General features: G+C 50.6%; 1 protein-coding gene across 1 annotated transcript in view; it reads right to left on the bottom strand.

Moving 5' to 3' along the window:
• Stk32c (serine/threonine kinase 32C) overlaps nt 1-21567 on the bottom strand; it is an 81128-nt gene continuing 59561 nt past the window's right edge. The window contains exons 3-12 of the mRNA XM_052174253.1: nt 14659-14810; nt 13533-13706; nt 12622-12659; nt 12446-12535; nt 11899-12002; nt 11264-11380; nt 10006-10131; nt 9781-9912; nt 1491-1558; nt 1-603 (exon numbers count right to left, since the gene is read on the bottom strand). Coding sequence (XP_052030213.1) covers nt 459-603; nt 1491-1558; nt 9781-9912; nt 10006-10131; nt 11264-11380; nt 11899-12002; nt 12446-12535; nt 12622-12659; nt 13533-13706; nt 14659-14810 — 1146 coding nt within the window. The 3' untranslated portion in view covers nt 1-458. The remainder of the gene's footprint in view (nt 604-1490; nt 1559-9780; nt 9913-10005; nt 10132-11263; nt 11381-11898; nt 12003-12445; nt 12536-12621; nt 12660-13532; nt 13707-14658; nt 14811-21567) is intronic.

Raw genomic sequence — 21567 nt, 5'->3', positions numbered from 1 at the left:
CTCCCTCCCCCAACCCTTACCCTCAATAACATATCAGAATCAGAAAGGCCTGTTCCCACCCCCACGGCCTTGAGCAGCCAGCTCAAGAACATTCTGGCTAGGCCACAGCAAAGACTGGCCACAAGGCTATGTACAGCCAATTTCAAAGGGGTCCAGAAAGCCAAGGGCTCCTGCTCCACCGTGCCACTCTGGCCACCTGCTGCCAGCCTACAGTAAGAGGAGCCAGCCAACGTGGTGACTGCATAACTCCCTCTATGTCGCAAGGAACTACGGTCTAGGTACCAAGGGTCCTCCTTGCCCAACCACCGCTCTCGACGGGCACCCATGGCTCCCAGCACCTTCACCTCACTGGGCAGGCTGGGCGGTCAGGCCTTTGCCCCACTGCTGCTTCCTTCTGGCCGTCCTGAGTCTTCAAAGCAGCCTGAGAGAGAACTGCCCTCGGACACAGTCCAGATGGCCTAGCTGCTCCCAGATGAGGGGCAGATGGAGCCACACATGGGCAGGGTTGTGGGCTCTGCCTCGCTGTCTGCAGTGGAATCTGTCATTTCTGAAGTCTCTGGGCCTGGGAGAGGCTCACTCATGAGTTCCTGGCTCCTCTTCAACCTGGAGCAGGGGAGGGAAGACACACACACACACACACACACACACACACACACACACACGGGGATTATGTAGATCACCGAATGGCACAGCCTCTCTCGCAGCCCCAGGACCCTCTGATGTAGACTATATATCTGGGAACACAAGGAGCCAGAAAACAGACATGGATGCTAAGAACATTAGAGGCTCAGCCCCCTAATGCTGGCCACAGAACTGAGGCTGGGAGCTACAGGCTCTGCATCTAAGCTCATGCAGAAGCCTGAGGGAATGCTAGCCCAGGACAGAGCTGTTTCAGTGGGCAGTGCTGGAACTGCTTTCCAAAGAGCATGGCTAGGCCCACAACTCATCCTGTCCTCTAACCACAGGATGGCACCAGAGTCCTCAACCAGGCCCACACTGCTCTGTGCTTTCTCCCCAGCCTAGTACCCAGCCATTGCCTCTGAGAACGCCTCCCTGCTTCCCAGGCAGGGGTGGGGGGTTGACCTTTTCCTTAGGCACCTTATACCAGGCTAGCTCCACTTTTCGCTTTCTGCGACCTGTCTTGCTCTGTCAGCTGCCTGTACCCTTTCTGTCCCAGTGGTACTAGACACTAAGGAAAGCTTTTCTCAGTCAGTGACCAAGTGGCAGGTGTGACTGCAGGGGCCACCAGGAGGTGATTAGTTCTGGTCTGAGCAAGTGTCCCTGAGATTCCAGCCCTTGGATCTAAGTCCACCTAGAAGGTTCCCAAGGAGCCCTCTCAGGGGCCTGAGCTGAGGCCACTCAACTCTGCCTTCCATATCCATTGCCTGTCCTTCTCAGAGAGCACAGGCCAGGCCTCACAGGCCACACAGCTGCTGGGACATCTGGGCCTTGTGACCCCTGATTCCCTCTACAGTTTCTTACATACTCACTTTTCTCTGTTAAAAATCACGAAGTCTTGCTGGATGGCGTCCAGGCAGTCTTGCAGGTAGTCATTCTCCTGTGGACAGAAAGGCCATTGAGTGGTTTGTGCTGGCCACTGACGGAATGCCCCAAGCGCTACTCTAACCGCCCACCCCTGAGCTCTGAGAAGGAAACGCCTGGCTCCTAAGGAGCTCTGCTCTTCAGAAGTCTATTTCCAACAGCTGAGAGTGAGCAGACCCCCTAAAGACCAGAGAGAGGAAGAAGGAGGTTATGACATGGTGAAGACATGGAAAGACAGCTACCCTAACTCTCTTGTACCCAGTGAACCAGCATGTGGCCCCTGGTTCGTGTCTCTTCCCAGAGAATCTGCTAGTGACCCTAAAGATACATTGCTCCCCCAGTAACTGTCTCTAGTTACACATTTCCCTAAGAACCTTAGTTATGTTTCCCAGTAGCATGGCCAGGCTTAGAGGTCATGGACCTTCTTGAGAGCTATAGGGCTCAGCTAATGGGAACCAGTAAGAACAGGACTGCAGCCTGGGGTGGGGCTTTGGAGCTGTGAACGGACTGTAGGTCAGAACACGAGGCTAAAGAGGAGTGTCTGCCACAGACTTTTCCCCTTGACTTGGAATCAGTTTCCTGGTGTGAGCACCTGGGCTGGGTTTCAAAACACTACAGGAAAGCTCTTGGAGATCTGGTTATAGAGTTCAAGGGAAGATTCCAGATTATTCTTAGAAGGGTGTTGAGAAGTGAAAACGCATGTGTGGGCAGGCCATAGATTCAAGGCCGAAGGACCCACACGACGGCCATGCCCTCCTCCCATACAGTGGTCAGCAGTGAGCTGGGAATACCAGGAGAGGAGCTACTGCTGGAACTCAGCCCCTCATGGTGGCGATGGCACATCCAAGAACCTGAAACCGGCGAAGTGGCCTGTGACAATATCCAGCAGAGCCTGGGGCTCTTAGTGCTCAGTGAGATCAGGGTTAGACAGGCAAAGGTTCTCAGCTGCCTCAGGGAGGAGCCACAGTTACTTTCTTGCTTTCCAGTGCTGATATCAGCCCTACAGTCCATCACTTGGTGCCACACCAACTCCGGTGGAGTCTATGTGACATGGCGAAAGTCATGCTTTCAGACCGAGGTGTGTGTTCCTCGGAGCCTCCGGAGGCCCCTGGCATCCTGCTTCTGCAAGCTGTTCCAGTGCATTGATCAAATTCTGTGGATTTGGGTTCTGTGCCTTGTCTTTTTTGATTTTTATGATAATAGTTAACATAATGCAACCTGGCTAGATTTTGATAGATCGAGGGCCCAAGGGATGTTCCAGGAAACACTCCTGATAGCGTGATCACTCCAGGGCCTACAAAGACTGATGCCAATGAATCTAATGACCAGCACCAGGTAACACCAGACATGGGTCAAAGAAAATTCATGAACTGTTCAACATAAGATCCTCCATTTTTCCAAGCTTTATTCAGTTAAGTAGAAGGAAAATGAGATATTTGGAGATGTTATGATCAGTTATAACAGGAAGAGTTGTTTGTGAGAAATCCAGATATAGTGGATAGTGAAAGGATAAAAGTTCAACAGCTGGTAGGGAAAGGCCAGGATGGGGTCTATTAAGGAGAATAGTCTAGAAATTTAAATAATTGTAAGATATGGTAGGAAGCATTATTTAGAGGGTGTTGGTGAGCTTTTTTTTTTTTTTTTTTTTTTTTAGTAAATAGGGAAATTCCACAAAGGCTCAAGGCTCAGGATAACAATTTTAAATTGGCCTGACTGGCCATAAAATATTAATAAAATTTACTAGCTATAGCAAAATTGCTTAGACTATAGCTTGGCAGAATTCTAAGAATAGGTAACCTCAAGTCTGGGTTGATTAACCACTGTCTGGGTATCAAAAGGTTCCCCAAAAATATTTCCTGCTCTGTGCTTTTTAGTTTCGAGTTAAGTTGTAATATGTAACCCCCCCCATCTGATCATCACCTGATGTAAGCTGGCATGAAATCAAAAAGTAATTCCTAAAGTCATGTGTATGTATCTGAGATGTTTACAGAAGTAAAATCGCAGCAGATTCAAACCGCTTTTTGGTGTGTTGTGTCTGTCTGTCACTCACCGACTCCTTACCTACCTGAGTGCCAAGACCCTGCTTCTCCCATGGGAGGAGACCCGACTGGGTCTGTCCATGGCAACTTGGGAGGGGCTGAGTCTCCTAAGAGGAAGAACAGCTAGTTCACAGCAAATGTATGCTACGGGGCCAGGTGCCTGCAGCTGTCTCCACAAAGGGTGTATCCAGTGCTTAGAAGTCTACTGAGCTAACACTCAAGTTTGTCTCACAGAGCCTAGTGGTCACAGATCGACCCTTTCCCGGATGATGAAGGCAAGACCCAGGTAAAGCTTGTGGTATTGGTCAGTTCTGGCTTTCTTGTCAACTACTTGACCTGTGGGTAGCAGTTGTTATGGAGAAGGTGAAGTGGAGCAGATTAAGAGTGAAGGGTAATTTATGCAGATCAGCACATTTTAAAGACCAAGTGTACAGCATGGTAACAGTGACAACACTGCATTGTACACCTGAGATTCCTAAAAGGATAGATGTTGTAGTTCAGTCTTCTCCTCTCATGCATACAATAATGATGTGGAGACAATGGGCACATTACTTGGCTTTGTTTTGATGATTATAATTTTTTTCTTGTAATAATGTAACAGTTTGTGCACCTTATGTATCTATAGCTTTCAGATCAATGATTCAAACTAAAGCTGTTTTAAAAATAGCTGTTGTAGGGAGCATTGACTTAGTAGACAAAACACCTGCCATGCAAACATGAGTATTAGAATTCCAATTCTCAGCATCCACATAAAAAGGCAGGTAGGCATGGTACGCACCCGTGATCCCCGTGCTTGGGAGGTAGAGGCAAGGGAACAGGGAAGGCTGGCTAGCTAGATTGGGCTGCATCACGGAGCCCTGGGTACGTCAAGAAATCATGACTCGGTAAATCAAGTCAAGAGAGTGAAAAAGGCCCAGGACATCAAATTCTGTCCCCTCTGTGCATGCATATGCCCACGCATGTGCACACATGTGTGCCCCTCCCAAGAACATATACATTAAGAAGCAGATGCTGTAATAAAGAAGATCTGTACCCCATTCCTAGACCAACCAGACTACACAGTCACCGAGAAGCATGGCACCCAGGCTGGAGTGACCAAAGAGAGCCACAGTCAGAAATGATTTATCTTCACTTCTGTCTTTCCATTATGGGGTCTCATAAACTTTCCACTCTGCTGAAGAGTCGTTCTGCAAGAAGCAAGGTCCTCTGGGATCAGCCTTCCAAGGTCGAGAATGAGTAGCTATACCTCACATCTCTTCCCAATGGGAAAGTGGCAGAGACCCTGGCCTGTTTCTTCATCTTTCAGAGGCAACTGCTTTTCCTAACTTCTGAACAATGCCCTCTGGAACCCATCTTGACACCATGTCAAGGCTAGGAACATGAACTAACTAACTAACTAACTAACTAACTAACTAACTAACTAACTAACTAACTCTGTGTGTGTGTGTGTGTGTGTACACATGTGATCATGATTGCATGATTCTTTCTGGTGTCTCTGTCCCCAACTTGGGTGTCTCCTCTGCTTGTGTCTCCAACAGGTACAGACAAATTAGTACTTGGCTGAAGGCTTGAGGACTCTGAGGGTGTCCAGGTCACCCCAGCTCTCTCCTTTGCAGGAGGTAGCACATTCCCAGCATTTTGCCCCCACCTCCGGGGCCACAAGAGAGGGGCCTCCATTCCAGCAGAGGAACTGAATTTTATCACCAAGAAGAGACTAGGCTGTGTTTCTCTGTGGACTCTCTGGCCTCTTTCTGATGGAAGCCGACAGATATAAAATTTTGGTCTGAGGAGCTAAAGGTGATCATTGGCCCAGCCCCTCCAGAGCTGAGGGTCTGAATCATGGCTTGAGACAGAATTCATCCAACAAAATGCTGAGATTGGCAGAGGTGTGTTGTGAGGGTGGGAAGGAGCCACATTGGTCCTGGGGTGATGGGGCTATGATCTATCTACTAACCTCAACATGGACACACTCCTAGAAGACAAGTCCCCTGCAGCCTGAGGAACCACTGCAGGAGCATCTGGGAAAAGTGGCTCTGAGTGGGATGAGAGAGATTACCGTGGCCTCCGAGTGGCTCCGTGAGCCTCTTTCCCACAGACTCTCCTCCAGCATAGTCCAGGCGAGGCCCAGTGATGTTTTCCTATTCGGTTCTTCTGGACCTCTGAATGGTGAACGTCCACACTCAGCTCTTCCCCAGTCATTTATGACAGGCTGTTGGAGCCCTTGCCAATACATACGAGGACACCAAAACGGTGCCATTCCTAGGTCAGGTGCTGGACTTGGTCACCTCTGCCACACAGTCCACACCCTTACTGGCTCAGGATGAGACTCCACCCCCACCCCACCCCCGCCCCGCCCCCCAGTGACTGCTCTTGTTCATTCTTCCTTAGTGGCTCATTTGCCTGTGAGCCCTCTGGTGCAGAAGATTTCATCTGAGTCCAAAAGGCGCAGACTCAGCACCAAACTCCAGACTCCAGACATCTGGGAAATGGAGACCAGATCCAGCCCCTAACTGTATTGCAGACAGATGTGTTAGGGAGCCCAGGTACTATCCCTACACTGCTCAGAATCCACTAGAAATGCAATAGACCGAGGATAGGGCAATAATTTTGAAAGAAGACAATGGGAAGAGCCCCAATTCCTGGTTTCAGCACTACTTCAAAGTGACAGTAACCAAGACAGCATGTGCTAGACAAGGACAGATCAATGGGGCAGGAATTAATCCATAAATAAACCCTGCTATTTATGGTCAAATTGATTTGTGAAAATGGTGCCAAGATGTTCAGTGGAGGAAGAACAGCCCTCTCAATACATGTCCACCAACATCAGACATCCACATACAAAAGAGTGAAGGTGGACCCTCCCCTCACCCCACACACAGGAATCAGCTCCAAGTGGACATAAGCTACAAAGCACACAGACAAAATCCTCACGACCGTGGGTTTGCTGATTGTCCCCGACAGCACAAACACAAGCAACGGATGCTCCCAGCAGTTCGCATGAAAGACTCCAGCTGCAGACGACACACCCACAAAGACAAGACAGTCTGGCGAGAGAGGCAAGCACGTGACAGTCACACATCTGATGAGCACTTGCACCCAAAGTGTAAAGAAAGAACTCTTAAAATAAAACCACAGCGATCTCTGTGTGGGGCTCCGCTCTGCGAATCACTCACAGTCTTTCAAGCAGAGAAAAAGCTGCTGCACTGGAGATCTCGGACTGGTCAGCGCTGAGGACAGAGGGCCACAGGGCCTCCAAATCTACAGAAGACGACAGAGTCCCAGAGGAAAGGGCTTCCCTGGAGCTGAGGCCAGCGGATCAAGTGCTGAAGGAGCCATCGATGAAGCATCCCGAGGCTGTATTCCTGGGGCACCACTCACAAGGCTCCATTCCAGGAAGCCAACAAATATCAGTGGAGAGTCCAGAAAGGTTCCCACTCAGGACTGGAGGAGCAGGGGACAACAGCTAGAGAAACACACGCAGAGTCTCCCATACAGAAGTGGAACCCACTGTCCAAGGGGAAATCGACTGTACTGAGAGCAAACTCTCTCCGCCTTGCCACCTCACCTGAGGGGAGGGAGAGAGCTGGGAAATGTTGGTGACGGTGCATGAGTTAATACTGACTCTCCCCACCTGACGTATGCACCAAGCAAATGGCTGGACACAGCCCAGGGAAGAACAGTGCTCATGGGAAGGGGCTTCTCCCCATGGTAATGTTCTCCCACTTGGGCAATGTGGTGTTGTTTGAAGGTAAACTTTAATTGGATAAAGGCACATTGAAAATTCTACTACAGCTACTGTAAATATTTTTACATTGATTTATATGTATGCATGAGGAAACACACACAGCATGGTGAGGACAGAGGTCAGAGGTCAGAGGATAACTGTTCTCTCTCTCCACCATGTGGGTTTCAGGAATCAAACCCTGATCCTTGGGCTTGGCAACAAGCACTTGGCAACCCACTGAGCTGTCTTGCCAGCCCTCCTAAAACTATTATAGAGAGATGTGTAATTGGTGAACGAGGGAGGAGATTGGGGGGGCGGGGAGCGTGTAAAGCACTTGATGAAAAACGGAGAAGGAAAAGCTGGATAGGAAAGAAAAAAATGTGGTAAGTGGACTGGCTTCAAGCACAGCAGATAGGAATCTGACTGTTATTGTCACTGGCCCAAACACATCAGCTAAAGACAGATATGGGCACAGCACACTGTGAAAGATAATCCAGCTTTAAAATGACAGAAAGTGGCAGTTCTCCAATAAGAAATGTGTAATATGCACAAAAGGTCTTCATTAGTCAGTGAAATGCAAATAAAAAACAGCTGTGGTAACTGGGGGTGTAACTCAGTTGGTAGAGTGCCCAGCATGCATGGGGCATTGTGGGGCATGGTGAAACAGACACCCTAATTCTAGCATTTGGGTGGTAAAGACAGAGATCAGAAATTCAAGGTCATTCTTGGCTATAAAGCGGATTCAAGACCAGCCTGGACTCTATGAGATCCTGTTTCAAGGAACAAATATAAAAACCAACAAAACATGCAAATAAATAAAACATTACACCAATCTAAAACAACAAAAAGTAAAAACAAGCAAACAAACACCTCACTGTCTCAGACTCAGTATAGTGATTACAATTTAAGGTGCAAAATGAACAGTTACAACAACAGGTACAAATGTGAAGACTCAGAACCGTCATACGTGACCTACAGGAGTATACAATGGCCCAGCCGTGGAGCACACCATGAAGCCTAAGGAATAGAGGTGTCACATAAGTCAGATGTCATGCTAAGGTTCCCCTCCCCGAAGAAAAAACAAGAGCACATCCCCAAGAGGACCTGCACAGGGGTATTCATTCACAGTAGAGTTATAATAATTCAAAAGCAGAAGTGGCCCAAATTCCAGTCTGGTGACAAATGGCTGAATGAAATGTGATACATTCATGAATAAAATACTAAATTAGGAAGAGGATGATTTTTGCAACCAGAAGAAGGGAGGTGCTGGCCTTTGGGACAGCGTGGCCAAGTCTTAAAAACACTGTGCCAAGTGCAAGAATCCTGCAGAACCACACACTACATCAGAGCAGGACAGAGCAGGGACAAGGGCAGCTGCCATGCCTGCAGGGCGGGGGGGGGGGGCTGGAGAAGAGCAGATGATGTGAAGGGAACATGGGAAGGATCTCCACTTAGACTGTGGTGGCCAGTGTGCCGGAAGCCAACGATGATGCATTGTGTGTGTGTGTGTGTGTGAACTATATGTTATACAACGGTAAGAAAACCAAGGTGTTCATTAAAGTTCTCCAATCTCAAGCTTCTCAATTCTCCATAAGAACACTGGATGCTTTCTCAGCGTTAGCCAATGCTCAGAATACTAACGCTCCCACCAACAGCTGCAGGATAGAGCTGAGTTCCTCCCAGGGCCGGTGTTTCCCCAGGCAGGTTCCCATTCACAGCCCCCAGAAGTCAGCACAGCAGGTAGCCTGCATGCTCTCCACGTCTGGATGCTCACACGAAGTACCCACTCCCACACAAAGTCGATTTCTATTCCCCAAAGCCCTGGTTCTAGATGCCCCAGGAAGAATCGCCACCATCCCTACTCTTGGCACCTAGCCCAGCAACTGTCAGGTTAAAAACCAACCCACAGACACCAGAGGCAGCTGGAGGAGAGAGAGAGACAAGAGGACAGAAGCCCCACCTACCTAGGCCTGAAAAGTCAAGGCACCCAGGGGATGACCCTGCATCCCACATCCTCTTTGGAACAACCCAGACTGGGGAAGTTATATTCCAGAGTGCCAGGCTCAGACAGACCCAAAGGCAGGCAAACACCGAGCACTGACCACCATTACTTGACATATAATAGTTGTTCTCTTGCGCATAGCATCTGTACCCTGGTATTAGTAACTAAACAGTGACTCTCCCACCCTCTAATATGTTCAGAACTTAAACCTCAGGACTAGTGAGTGTGACTTTATATGGGATACTCACAACTGACAGCTACCTCCACAGTCAGAGAGAAGTAAGGAATGGTTTCCTTCCCCGAGCCTTAGGAGAACAGAGCTTTGTCACTTTGATTTTGGACATGGTACACCTGAGCACCAGTGTAGCAGGACACAAGTCATCGCAGCACTATGGGCATAGCATTCGGTGCTCTCCAATCTCAGTGCCTGCTCTGAGGGTGGAGAGGACCTGAACCCTGAGTCCAGCACTCACCGACTGGGAGCTGTCTCTGCTGCTGTCCCGAGACTTATTCTTGGCCAGCCGCTTTTTCTTCTTGTGCAGAGGCCTCGACTCCAGGATCATCTCCTCCAGCTCAAAGGTGGGATCACAGTGCAGGCGGCCTTTCTGTGGAGAGACAGGGTACTGAGCCCAGCCTGCGCGTCCCTACCACCACCACCCCAACAGCCTGGAGTCACCGTCTGGGCACACGGGGCTTACATTGGGCACAAAGCCTGGCTCCACCTTCTTTTCACTCAGGTCATCCCACAGCACGTGGGCCAGCGATGGGGCTGTCTGCATGTCCTGGAGACTGGAGAACCGGTGCTCAGGGTTCACGGTGAGGAGCTGAAAGGAGGCCTTCCTCTCAGATAAAGCCCCACAGAAGAATGGCCACCTGTCCCAGGTTGGGGCAATCCTTGAAGGTGTCCACGGGAGGAGGCTTGGAACCTCAGGATCAAAAGTGGGTTGCGAGGAAAGGTAGCATTCAGGGATATGACCCTAAGGGACTCTTGATTCCAGTGCCCCATATCCAAGGACAACTGAGGAGCTGCAGAGAGGTTCTGCCAAGATTTGCCAGCAGGTGGCGGTGACGGCCTGGCTAACGTTTTCTCATAATAGCATATAGGCCCAACTAACTACTGCAAAGCCTCCCTGTGAAACCTCCAGGCTCCAGAAACATCCATACCCAGATTATGTCAGGACATCAGGTCACCAGGGCCAGGCGCCAACCGGTCAGGTCTCATGTGTAATAGCCCTTTCTTCACACCTGTCCTGGCTATAGGCACTGCTCTCTGGATCCACCGCTTCCAATACTCCAATCAACATATTTAAAGAACAGCTCTTTGTGTGATAAACAGGCCCTAGTCCAGTCCCTGGACATACAGTGTTCCTGTGTCCCTGATACCTGGGATCCTACATCCTCCTACCATCAGCTATAGACAGCTTAGCTGTGAGAGGTACAGGGTGGGAGGGGGACTGGCTTTCTTTTTTATTTGCTCCCTCGGAGTGGTAACCCAGGCCCGGTGCACCTTCTGGAGTGTGGTCAGGGGCAAAGGAGACTAGATCATAACTTAAGCTACATGTCAGCCTGGCACTCTCTCCCCACTACAGGAGTGATGCTGAAGGCTTGATGCCTAAATTCTTTGCCTGGGTCTGAGCATTACGTGAAGTGGGTGATGGCCACATCCTGACACATTGGTTCCTGACAGGATTACAGATTGGGGTGTGCTAATACTTAGCTCACTGTGAGGGCACACCACAGTTAGCCTGATGCTAGAACAAGAAGCCTACATGTTGGTAGCAGATTCCTTTTCTCTGAGGTAGACAGGGTCTCATCTCAGAGCAGTTGCCAGGAAAGATTACGGCTGTGCTAGTGAAGGGGTCTAAGCCCGTGGAAAGATGGGGTGTCTCCCTGAGCTCCCAAAAGAGTTGCAGAAGGGATGGGTACTCTGGGGGAGAGGGAGAGAAAGGGGCTCACCTTCCGCAGCAGGGCTACCATCTCCTTGGACCAGGTGGGCACGTACTGGACACTCACAGTGCTGAACAGCTGAACGAGGGACTCCACAGCATTGCTCGAGTGGATATCGTAGGGCCTCTGTGGGCAAGGACACACTACACCAGGAGCCCTCCCAACACACACCCAGACAAAAGTGCAAACACCCTAGGAGCCCAGCTTCAGTCCCAGGCGAAGGCCAGGCTCTGAGAGCAGCAGCTACCTGATCCAGAGCCCAGGGGGCAGAGCTTGCACCCGGACTGAACTGGGTGTCAGAGGCCAGAAGCTCATCTGTCAAGGGTATCCATGCCCTCTCTAACACTGCCAAGACCTGAGGCTTCATAGACTGGTGGAGGGTACTTCAAGAGAGGGTACACTATAAGACCTAAGCAGATCACTGCCTCTGGCCCTAGAGAAAAGAAGCAAGTCCCTCCTAAGAACCTACTGGACACACCCATAGCACCACCAACCACCCAAGGAAACTTACTAACTCAGGCATCTGTCATAATTTGCATAAACCTCCTCTGAGGTTATGGGGGGACAGGTATCCCCCTCCACCCGTAGCTCTCAGCCAGTCTGGGGCAGGGAAGTGCCTAGCTTAAGGCTACGGGGCTCCTTACCCATCCTCGCAGCAGCTCGTAAGCCATCACCCCCACCGACCACCAGTCCACCTCGAAGGAGTAGCCAGTTCCTCCATTGACGAAAGAGTGGAAGATCTCGGGAGCTTTCCAACAAAGAGGAGAGAGAGCTGAGCTGTGGGGCTAGAGGGCCTGATACCCCTGCAACCCACCGCCAGGTCTGCCCCAGATCTAAAAGAGAGCTCTACCCTCCACGGTTTTGCACTGTTCCACCTGCAGGGAGGAGCCCCCTTCTGGACAAGCCCACAGCAGATAGAACACTGCATAGCCATTTGGCTCCACCCCAAGGTCCTCTGCTCTAGAGAGTCTCCAGGGAGAGAGCGAGCTGTCTCACGTCTCCATCCCATGACCCTCATGTACACCCTCAGATTTTTTCTGTACATATCAGATTGATCATTTAGAAAACAAAGCAAAAAAAAAAAAAACCACTTGCTGTCAAACCTGCTGAGACTTTATCTGACTGTGGAGTAAGGACTAGGCAGGGGCATGGCTCTGCATGGCCAGGTGTCATCTGAGGCCTTCAGCTTACCCATGTATGGTTTGGTCCCAGCTAAAGCTGTCGCCCTCTCCCCATCCTTTATGATGGTGGCAATGTTGAAGTCGGTCAGGTGTGCATGTCCTGTGAAGAAAGGGCAGATATGGCTTTCCAGGTCCTGGGTCGGGTACCCATGATCCTCTCTGCGTCCCAGAGCTCCAGGGTCTCACCTTGTTCATCCAGGAGAATGTTGTCAGGCTTGACATCTCTAGGAGGACAGAAGGTGACAAGAAAATGAGCTTGAACCTATGCCATTCATGCCCTGACGTCTCTGACAGGCTTGGCTTTTAGAATGGAGCCTAACATAGGACCTAGGGTCATGGAAGACATACTGCACACTATTCAGAGGGCACCAGGGCCACCCAGAAGCCAGCTGCGGGGAAGCCACCAGCAATCTATCTTTACAGTCTTAGTGGCCAGAGGACATCTAGGACTGCGCAGAAGGCACCTACAGCTGGAAGCCTCTGAGGACTGCAGAAGACCCTCAGGCTGGGTTCCCATGAGGCCTTCACCGGAGCCCCGGAACTGCACAGAAATGGACTCTCTTTGCCCACAATTCAGCTTCAGTCCTCTCCACCTTGACTTCCAGAAACACACCTAGCATTCAGTAACTATCACATATCTGAATCCTGTCCAGACAACAGAATCCCCGGGGCAGAGAGGCAGAAATCAGGTTTATCTGCCTTATAATACACATTGGTTTGCGCCAAGGCTGCAGGATTTCAGCCTAATTTCTGCTCCCTAACTCTACCTGCTACTAATTAGACATTTCCCAATTCCATCTGTGCTCTACGAACACCACAATCAGTATAAGTGCCATGGTGTGGCCAATAGACAAATGAGAGTCACTGGATGTGGCCAGGCCCTGTGGTACACCCACGAGGACTAACTCCTCTGTGTCCATCCTCAAATTGGGTGGTTTGGACAGAACGCACCGCTGGGAACAAGTCCTGATGGAAGTGTGGGATGAGGAGCCAGATCAGGCTCTGTTGGACTGGGGATACCCCCTTACGGTGTCACCCAAGGGTATTACCAACCATTCAGCCCAGGTAGATGCCTCATGCCACGGGTGCTCACGCACCTGTGGATGATGTGCTGGCTACGCAGGTAGTCCAGGGCCAGGGCCATCTCACAGATGTACAGCCTCACTGTGTCCTCTGAGAACTGGACGTTCTGTTGTAGGTGGTAGCGCAGGTCTCCACCCAGAAGCAGATCCACCACCATGAACATGTCCTCCTCATCCTGGAAGGAGTACCTGTGGGTACCAGGGGAAGACTTGGCATGTGAATGATTTGGGGAGCCTGATCAATGGCTCTTGTCACACCTGGTCCTCCCTCCTTCCAGTCTGATCACCATTCTGCCTGAGGCATTGACCACACCCTGCTCAGAGCTGCACCAAGACTCTAGGGAAAACAGAACAGCCTTGTCCATGAGGGTGGTTTGGCTGCAGAGCAGAGTTGCCCGCAAGTGACACCTGGAGAATAAAACCTGCGCATTCCCGAGCTGTTCCCAGCTTCCATGGCTTCTTCTATGAGGATACACAAAGTTGGTTTGTAAGAGAACGTGGGACAGTGTCAGTGGAATGCTTAGTACAAATCCAGATGAGGAATTGGTGTTTAATGACCAGACACCATGGTGATGATGGTGGTGGTGCTGGTTATGATGGTGATGGTGGTGATGCTGATAGCAATGGTCATGATGGTGCTGGTGATACTGATGCTGGTGCTGGTGATAGTGGTAGTGGTAATGATAGTGATGGTTGTGCCGGTGATAGCAGTCGATGGTGGTGGTGCTACTGACAGTGATTGTGGTAGTGCCAATGATTGTGATGATAGTACCAGTGATGGTGATAGTGGTGCTGGTGATGGAGCTAGTGGTGCTAATGATGCTATAGTGATAGTAGTGCTGGTGCTAGTGATGCTGTAATGGTAATGGTGGTAATAGTGCTGGTGATGATAGTGTTGGTGATGCGGGTGATAGTGATGGTGGTGATGATTCTATATGAATCCCAGCATGCCACAGGCCCCTGGGCCTACTAGGTCCTGAACACAGGAGCTAAATAGACTAGAGGAGGGGCAGGGAGGACTAACACATGGGAGCATCCCAGAGGTATCAGAGGCAAAGAACAGCTAGGTCCCTTGTCCCACTCCAGAGGGTAAATCCCACTGAAGGATCATTCAGTCCCACAGGCCCTCAGGTGGACTCACCAGAGGTTCACCAGGAAGACATGCTCGATCTCCTGCAGGATCTCCAGCTCCCGGAAGACGTTCCGGACCTCGTCACGCTCGATGCATTGCTGCTTGTTCATGTACTTCATGGCGTACATCTTCTCCGTGTCCCGCTTCTGCACAATGCACACCTGGAGGGCCAAGGACCATTCAGCAGAACGCCAGAAACTGAACTCTTCAGCTCCCTCGGCCCTGATAGAGCCAGGGTTCCTAGCCAACATCAGGATGAGGCTGTAAACAGGCACCCTCTACAGACTGGCAGAGCCCAGTCGCAGTGCACCCAGGCAAGACTCCTAGCTTCACGATGGGCTGGCTTGTGGTGCTGAGGCCCTTACCGGCCATGACCTATGCAAGCTGTTTCATCTTACCAAGCTTCAACACCCCTTCTCGGGGCCTGGACCAGCATATGGCTTTGAGGCATGTTGGGGGACTGCTGTGTGGTTTGAGTGTGAAATGCTCTCTCCTCTGGCTAGTGGCTCTAATGTGGAAACTTCCAGAAGCTTTAGCAGATAAAGCCTTGCTGGAGGAAGTAGCTCACTGTGCTGAGGGTTGGGGGTATGGCTCAGCCCTACTTTTTGTCCACTGTTTCCTAGAAATGCCCTCACAGAGCCATCCTGGGGTGTGTCTCTTAGTTGATTTTAGACCTCATCAACTTAACATGTTTCGAGATAAATATCATAGGAATGAAGGACAGAACCCTCTTAGCACAAAGCTGTGCATCCAGGAAACCTCTATCCACCACAGCAAGAACTGTCCATGATAGCAGGTCCCTGGCCAATCTTGAAGGCACAGAACTTTCTGAGCAATGCACTGTCATGGCCAAAGACCCACACTGGTATCACTTAGCAGAGAGGAACAGATGATGGGAGGGATGAGTGAGAAGAAAAGCAGCCCCATGTGGCCGCAAAGTGTCAATCAAAACCAAGGACAAAAGATTCCCCATCGGAAACAGGAAGATAAGACGACATAAAAAGCTGGTGCAGAACCAGCACCTGTGCCTACTGCCAAGTCACCCAAGGACAGGTGACTCACATAATCAAAGCCATTTCCGAGGCTTTCTACAGACTATGGTCTTCAGGTCTTCATGGAACAGTAGTCACTGTTCTCAATGATTCTGGGCCTCAAAGTGGGTGAGACTCCCAGGTATCACCAGAAAGCCTGGAGCTGGCTATATACCTCAGTGGCACTGGTCTCAGACCAAATCTCTGGATCCACCCTGAAGGAATCGACATTCCTTTTCCTGAGACTGTACACAAGGTAAAAGGTCTCAAGGACACTGTAAAGCAAGCTGACTTCTAACCTCCTGGCACAGTCCCATGAGCTTAATGACTGCCACACAACCATTGAAAAGTCATTGAAAGGACTTTTAATGGCATGTCAAGTCTGGAACACCAAGCAAGAACACTGAGCTATGCAGTATAAACAATAGAGTGATACACTGAGTCTGCACAGAAGGCAGAAGCGAGCCACGGGACGCAGGCAGCTGGGATGGAGAAGCTGCACAGACTCTTCTTGGCTATGGTTTCTGTCACACTGTTGTGCAGTTCTGGTGACAGCTGGTGGTGCTTCTGTGGACTCTGCTCTACAGCAGTGGCATCAGGGCTGTCTGGCACTCTGATCTTCAGGGTCTGGGGATGATGTGACTGAGCAGCGTCTCAGTTCTGAGCCCTCCTACATATCCCCCCATCATCCAGAGACACAACCTCTGTATCCACAGCTGCAGTTTCCAAGGCAACACTGCGCACTTAGTACCTTGCCCACAGACGCTGTAAGCCAGAGGGAGCTGAGCCTGAGGCATGATGCCAACAGAGCATGGAGGGGACATCTGAGTGCCTCTGGGAATCAGCATACCTAATCCTAAAGTCACCAGTGGCATAAAAACAGTCAAGTCCCCATGCAGGCCACAAAGATCCTTACAAAACTCCCCTGGAAACTTCCTCTGCCAGATCTGATGCCCCAGGAAAATGCACCAGCTCCTGCCTCCAGGGACCTTGCCTCTGTGCTGCAGTCTCAGCGCTGTTCTGCCCTTTGAGGGGCAGACCTGTAGGAGCAGGTATGGGGTTGCAAGACCCATATGGAATATTCAAAGAATAGGTCTTGTGTCTGAGGGTGAGTTGTGGCAAAGAACCTTTTCGAATTTTTCTTTTCATTACAAAAAGGGGTGGGGGCGGAGGGGGGGGGGGAGACAGCTGGAGAGATGGCCCATCAGTTAAGAGCACTGACTACTCTTCCAGAGGTCCTGAGTTCAAATCCTAGCAACCACATGGTGGCTCACAACCATTTGTAATGAGATCTGATGCTCTCTTCTGGTGTGTCTGAAGACAACTACAGTGTATTTATAATAAATAAATAAATAAATAAATAAATAAATAAAATCTTAAAAAAAAAAGCCAAGTGGGGCTGATGCTCTGTCAATAGAGCAATTATCTAACACACACAAAGCCCTGGTCCAATCCCTAGCATTCATTGCATAACACTGAATGTGGTAGTGCATTCCTGTTATCCCGGCACTGAGATGAAGGAAGAAGTTCAAGGTCATCCTTGGCTACATAATATGTTCAAGGCTAGCCTAGACTGCACAAGACTAAAACATAAGGAAAAAGGCAAGAAGGGGAAAAGGGAAAAGACAAATGACGGGTCGGGGGGAGGAGAAGAAAGGAAGAAGGGAGGAAAGGAAAGGAGGGATGGAGGAGGGGGCAGAGAAAGAATGAGAAAGAGAGACAGAGAGAGACAGAGACTCAGAGACACAGAGACACAGAGAAACACAGACAGGGTTTCTGTCCAAGAAACCATAGGTCTCCCCGTAGCTGGCTGCCCAGGATATGCAAACCCATAGTCTCCCAAGAGGGCTTCAGCCGGCCAAGTTTAACCTGCTTTTCTGTGTCCCTGCAGGTGCTCCATGAACTGTCAAACTAAGTCAGTCACCCAGAAATCAAGCTGACAAAAAGAAGGTGAAAATGGCGGCTAGCAGACAGTGTGCAAATGTGTGTGAATAAGCTCACCCGAACCCAAGCCAAACCGGCTGCTCTCAGGATTCCTGAGCTTGCCAAGGACTGCTGGGTCCTTCTCTACCCTCTTCTCCGAAGAGAAGATACAAATGTCCTGGTGGGAAGAAGCATGCGAGGTCGTGGGCAACAGGTAGAACTAATTCAAAGGCTTCTGGCCAGGGTTCAGAAAAAAGGAAGACCTCAGAATGCCTCAATGACCCTTCATTAGTGTCCAGCCACTTCTCAGAGTCCACCTGTCCCCAAACCAGCACTGGCAGGAGCCCAGCCAGGTCTGTGCACAGGCCACCGTGATCCCTGCAAAACTGTGTGGCTCTCAGACTAGTTGGTTCTCCTGGGCATTCTGAACCTGGATGGACCTTGAAACCAATCCCACTCCATGATTCTAACTGTCCAGCTGCAGATGTGCCCAGAATGAATTTATAGGCTGGAATAGGGTAGCCTCTGGGCAGCTCAGTTCAATCTAGGACCTGGGGTCAGGCCCAGTCAGTCAGTGGAGGCTACTGTACAACGTCCGTCAATTCAGTGGCCCTGCTCGCAGGTCAAGCATGGAGTTGTGACTCAGCACAATGACAGCAAGATTAGCACAGGGGTTAAAATGATGCCATACTGTCACAGTGACTATTTCAAATTAAAGGTACCTGTAAGATGAACAGGCAGACGTCAATAGCTGACCATCCTGCCTCCTAAGAGCAAGAGCTGAAATTCCTTCCCTAAACCAAAACGGGAAGCAACATCCTTTCTTAGAACCCGAGAGCAGAATGAGAGAACTGTGTAGACTGCACTTGTATGTTCCTGTTTAGTCCTCCTACCTGATCTGGTTTCTTCTTTACATATCAGTAGCTATGTGACTCTGGTAGCTTTTGGTCAGACCACCTAGACAGCTAGCTAGCTGTCTTGCACACTGCCCAAGTAGTGGCCCTCACCTCCACTGCCCTGCAGCCCTCCTTGGGCTCAGCTCTGTCCTGAGGCTCTGTGCTTTCTTGGGGTCCCTCCCCTGGGCACATGAGCCAGGTCAGTAGCACCCTCTCTCTCCTAGGTGGCAGGAAATCCCATTTTGGGGACAGCACCCATAGAGGAGCTTATGACATCTCTGGTTTAGGATGTCTGTAAAAGAAGATTGTGACTCAGACCTTCCAGGCACCAGCAACCTCCAAGGAGGCCCAGGAACCTCGCCTTGCTGTCTTCTGTTTCTCTGCTGGTGACAGTGGTCCCCGCAGGAGGCATAGCCTTAGGCACAGATGCGAGGGCTGGGTGCTCATTTGTCACCTTGGCCCTCTGCAGTGTGGGGAGAGAGGCTTTGCCGGGTTTTCCATTAAGACTGCTAAGCCAGGCTAGACCCCTATCCTGCAGCCAGCCTTAGACATGTCCCCCTGGCCCAGATCTCTGGTCATGAGATTGGCTGCAGATCAATGCCCCACTTGGAGCAAAGAAATGGAAGGAGCATTATGCTTCATCTCTTAGATGGCGATGTCCTTCCCCAGCCTCAGGCGTCCTCACAACTGCTCCCAGAGCTTCTGCACCAAGCCATTTTTTGGGTGTCATTTGCACCCTGCCACCTTCTTGTGCGCCTGGAACCCATCCTGAGCCATTCTGGAAAGCTTTTGGAGAGGGGCGGAGGGATATTCTGTGATCATAGAGGAACCTGTGAAGATCGTCATGCAGCTCCTGGAGGCACTTGCCTGGGTCTTAGGTGTCCCTCAAGTCCCCTCTCTGAGACTCACGCTTCCCTGCCTTTCTCCAGTCTTCCAGGGTTATGGTGTAGGGTGCATACAGGAGACACGGCAGCGGCAGCAGCAGCGCATTTAGCATAGGCTGCCAGGAAGCCCTTGTGATGGCTTGTGAGGGATAGCTTGTGTGGGTTGGGGCTGTTGGGCAGTGGGTGCTGGACAACATGGCCCAGTCACTCACCACAGGTCCTCCTTGGTCTGCTCCAGTGGGAGGATGGCACAGATCATTTTTCCCTGTTCCAAGAATGTGACAGGAAGAGCAGGGGGGGGGTTGAGGGGGACTGCTGAGACATCAAGGGTGTGACCAGAGGACTCAAGACCAGAGGACATAAGAAGAGGCCACGTCTGCTCCAAGACTAAACCAGCAGGAGGTTGGCAGGCCAAAGCGGGTAATGGCGGAGAAAGCACCGGTGGTGGTCAAGTGTTGAGCTGCAGATTTATGCACCCCCCCCCCCCCGAGCTAGCTACAATCCTTCTTCAAATTATTATTTTGAAAGCCTATTGAAAAGTTCAGAATGAAAATAAGTGTCAGTCCCAGCAGGCCACCCAGTCTACCTGGTCCTGGATCCAGGCCCTTCTCTGACTGACGCTTCATTCTGTTCCCAGTGAGCAGAATTATGGGCCTGTCAGTCACAGCCCTGGCCAGTCAGAGCATGGGCTGGGGGGCTTCCCTGGCAAATATACCTTCAAGCAGGAGGCAGAGAAGGCCAATTACTTCTGAGGCAGAAATGAGCTGACTGGGGAACTTCCCAAGGAAGGCCCCCCTTTGTCGGCGGGGGAGGGGGATCTGCCTAGCTGATCCTTAACTCGGTGCAGAAACCCCACAGCCACTGCCAGGGAGCCTCTATAATTTTCCCACTGTAATGAACCAGTGGGAGCTGCAGAGTCACAGGGAAACAAAGGGAGCAGCAGGCAGATGTGGGCTCCTGAGTCACTGTATTGCAATCTTGATTCCTAAGTCTAGTATTAGACCAGTTATGGTGAGGGTCTCCGAGAACATGACCAAGCCTGGAGGCCATGGGTGGACCCTACATCAATGCCAGATGGCCTCACAGAAAGTAAGAATAAAAGTGTAGGTGGGAAAAAAGGAACAAGTTCACGTGGAGATGGGATAAGGAACAAAGTCAAGTGGAGACGGGACGGATGTGAAGATACTGATCCTGACTACGGTGTCAGATAGCCACAAGCCAAAGATTGCCAAAGATCATGGCAACTGCAGCAGCCTCCAGGAGCCAGAGTCCAGGAGCCTCAAAATGCCTTTCTCTCTTGCCTGCAGGAAAAGCCAACCCTGTTTTCACATCAGACCACAGTCTCTAAAGAGTACAAGTGCCCTGCAGCTCTGGAGTTGGCATGTAGTGGGACTTTGTTGTGGTCCCAAGAAGTCAAACAGCATGCCCATCCCATTCTTGTCTATCATGGATATATGGGCTCCCTGGGGAACCAAGGCCTTAGCCTAACCCTGTACTGTACCCTCACCTGGACATCTCTCTCTTTTCTCTCTCCTAATCAGGCCCACAGTCCTTCTCCTTAGCCATCCTAGCCCTCACTGTGTTCCCACCCAGGCTGCCTTGACCATGTCAGTGCTGAGTGGGGCTCGCCCCAGAGCTCCAGAGTGTGGACACACCCACAGCTCCAAGGGACAGAGCTGAGTTTCAACTAATGAACAGGTCATCTGGAAAAGCCTGGCTCTGCTGGTCTCCCATGCCAGTGCCTTCAGAGAGGCTCCAAGGAGGAGTTTTACACTGCCCTGGTTTAGAGGGACTTCAAGAGCGGCAGGTCAACAGAGCAATGTTTCGAAAGGTGAAAGGGGACCCAGGGCCCCTTCGAGCTAAGCCTTTGCTGCAGGCCTCAGTGAACTCTTTCCCCAAAGGAAATTGGTCTGGGCTTTCTGGGCCACTTCCTCAGTAATCCACTTAGACCAGACAAAGAGGAAGTGGGATCAGATCTCAGAGGAGTAAGCTCTGCTGCTTCAGGTCTGCAGGGCGCCCTTCAGAATGCCACTGCTCAGCCTGGCGTAAGCCGGTGGCTAATGGCGGTGTAAGTGCCATTCTAATTGAACGCTGTTTACACATCTTGCAGACTTAAGTGATTCACCACAAGCTCTTTTTCTTTCTAAGTCATTTTTGTTCCCCAGAATGCAGAGCTGACAACAG

Source organism: Apodemus sylvaticus, chromosome 1 (assembly GCF_947179515.1).
Source record: "Apodemus sylvaticus chromosome 1, mApoSyl1.1, whole genome shotgun sequence".
NCBI classification, from domain to species: Eukaryota; Metazoa; Chordata; class Mammalia; order Rodentia; family Muridae; genus Apodemus; species Apodemus sylvaticus.
The sequence above is the reverse complement of the archived record's forward strand: the minus strand, read 5'-3'. Positions and strand labels throughout refer to the sequence as shown.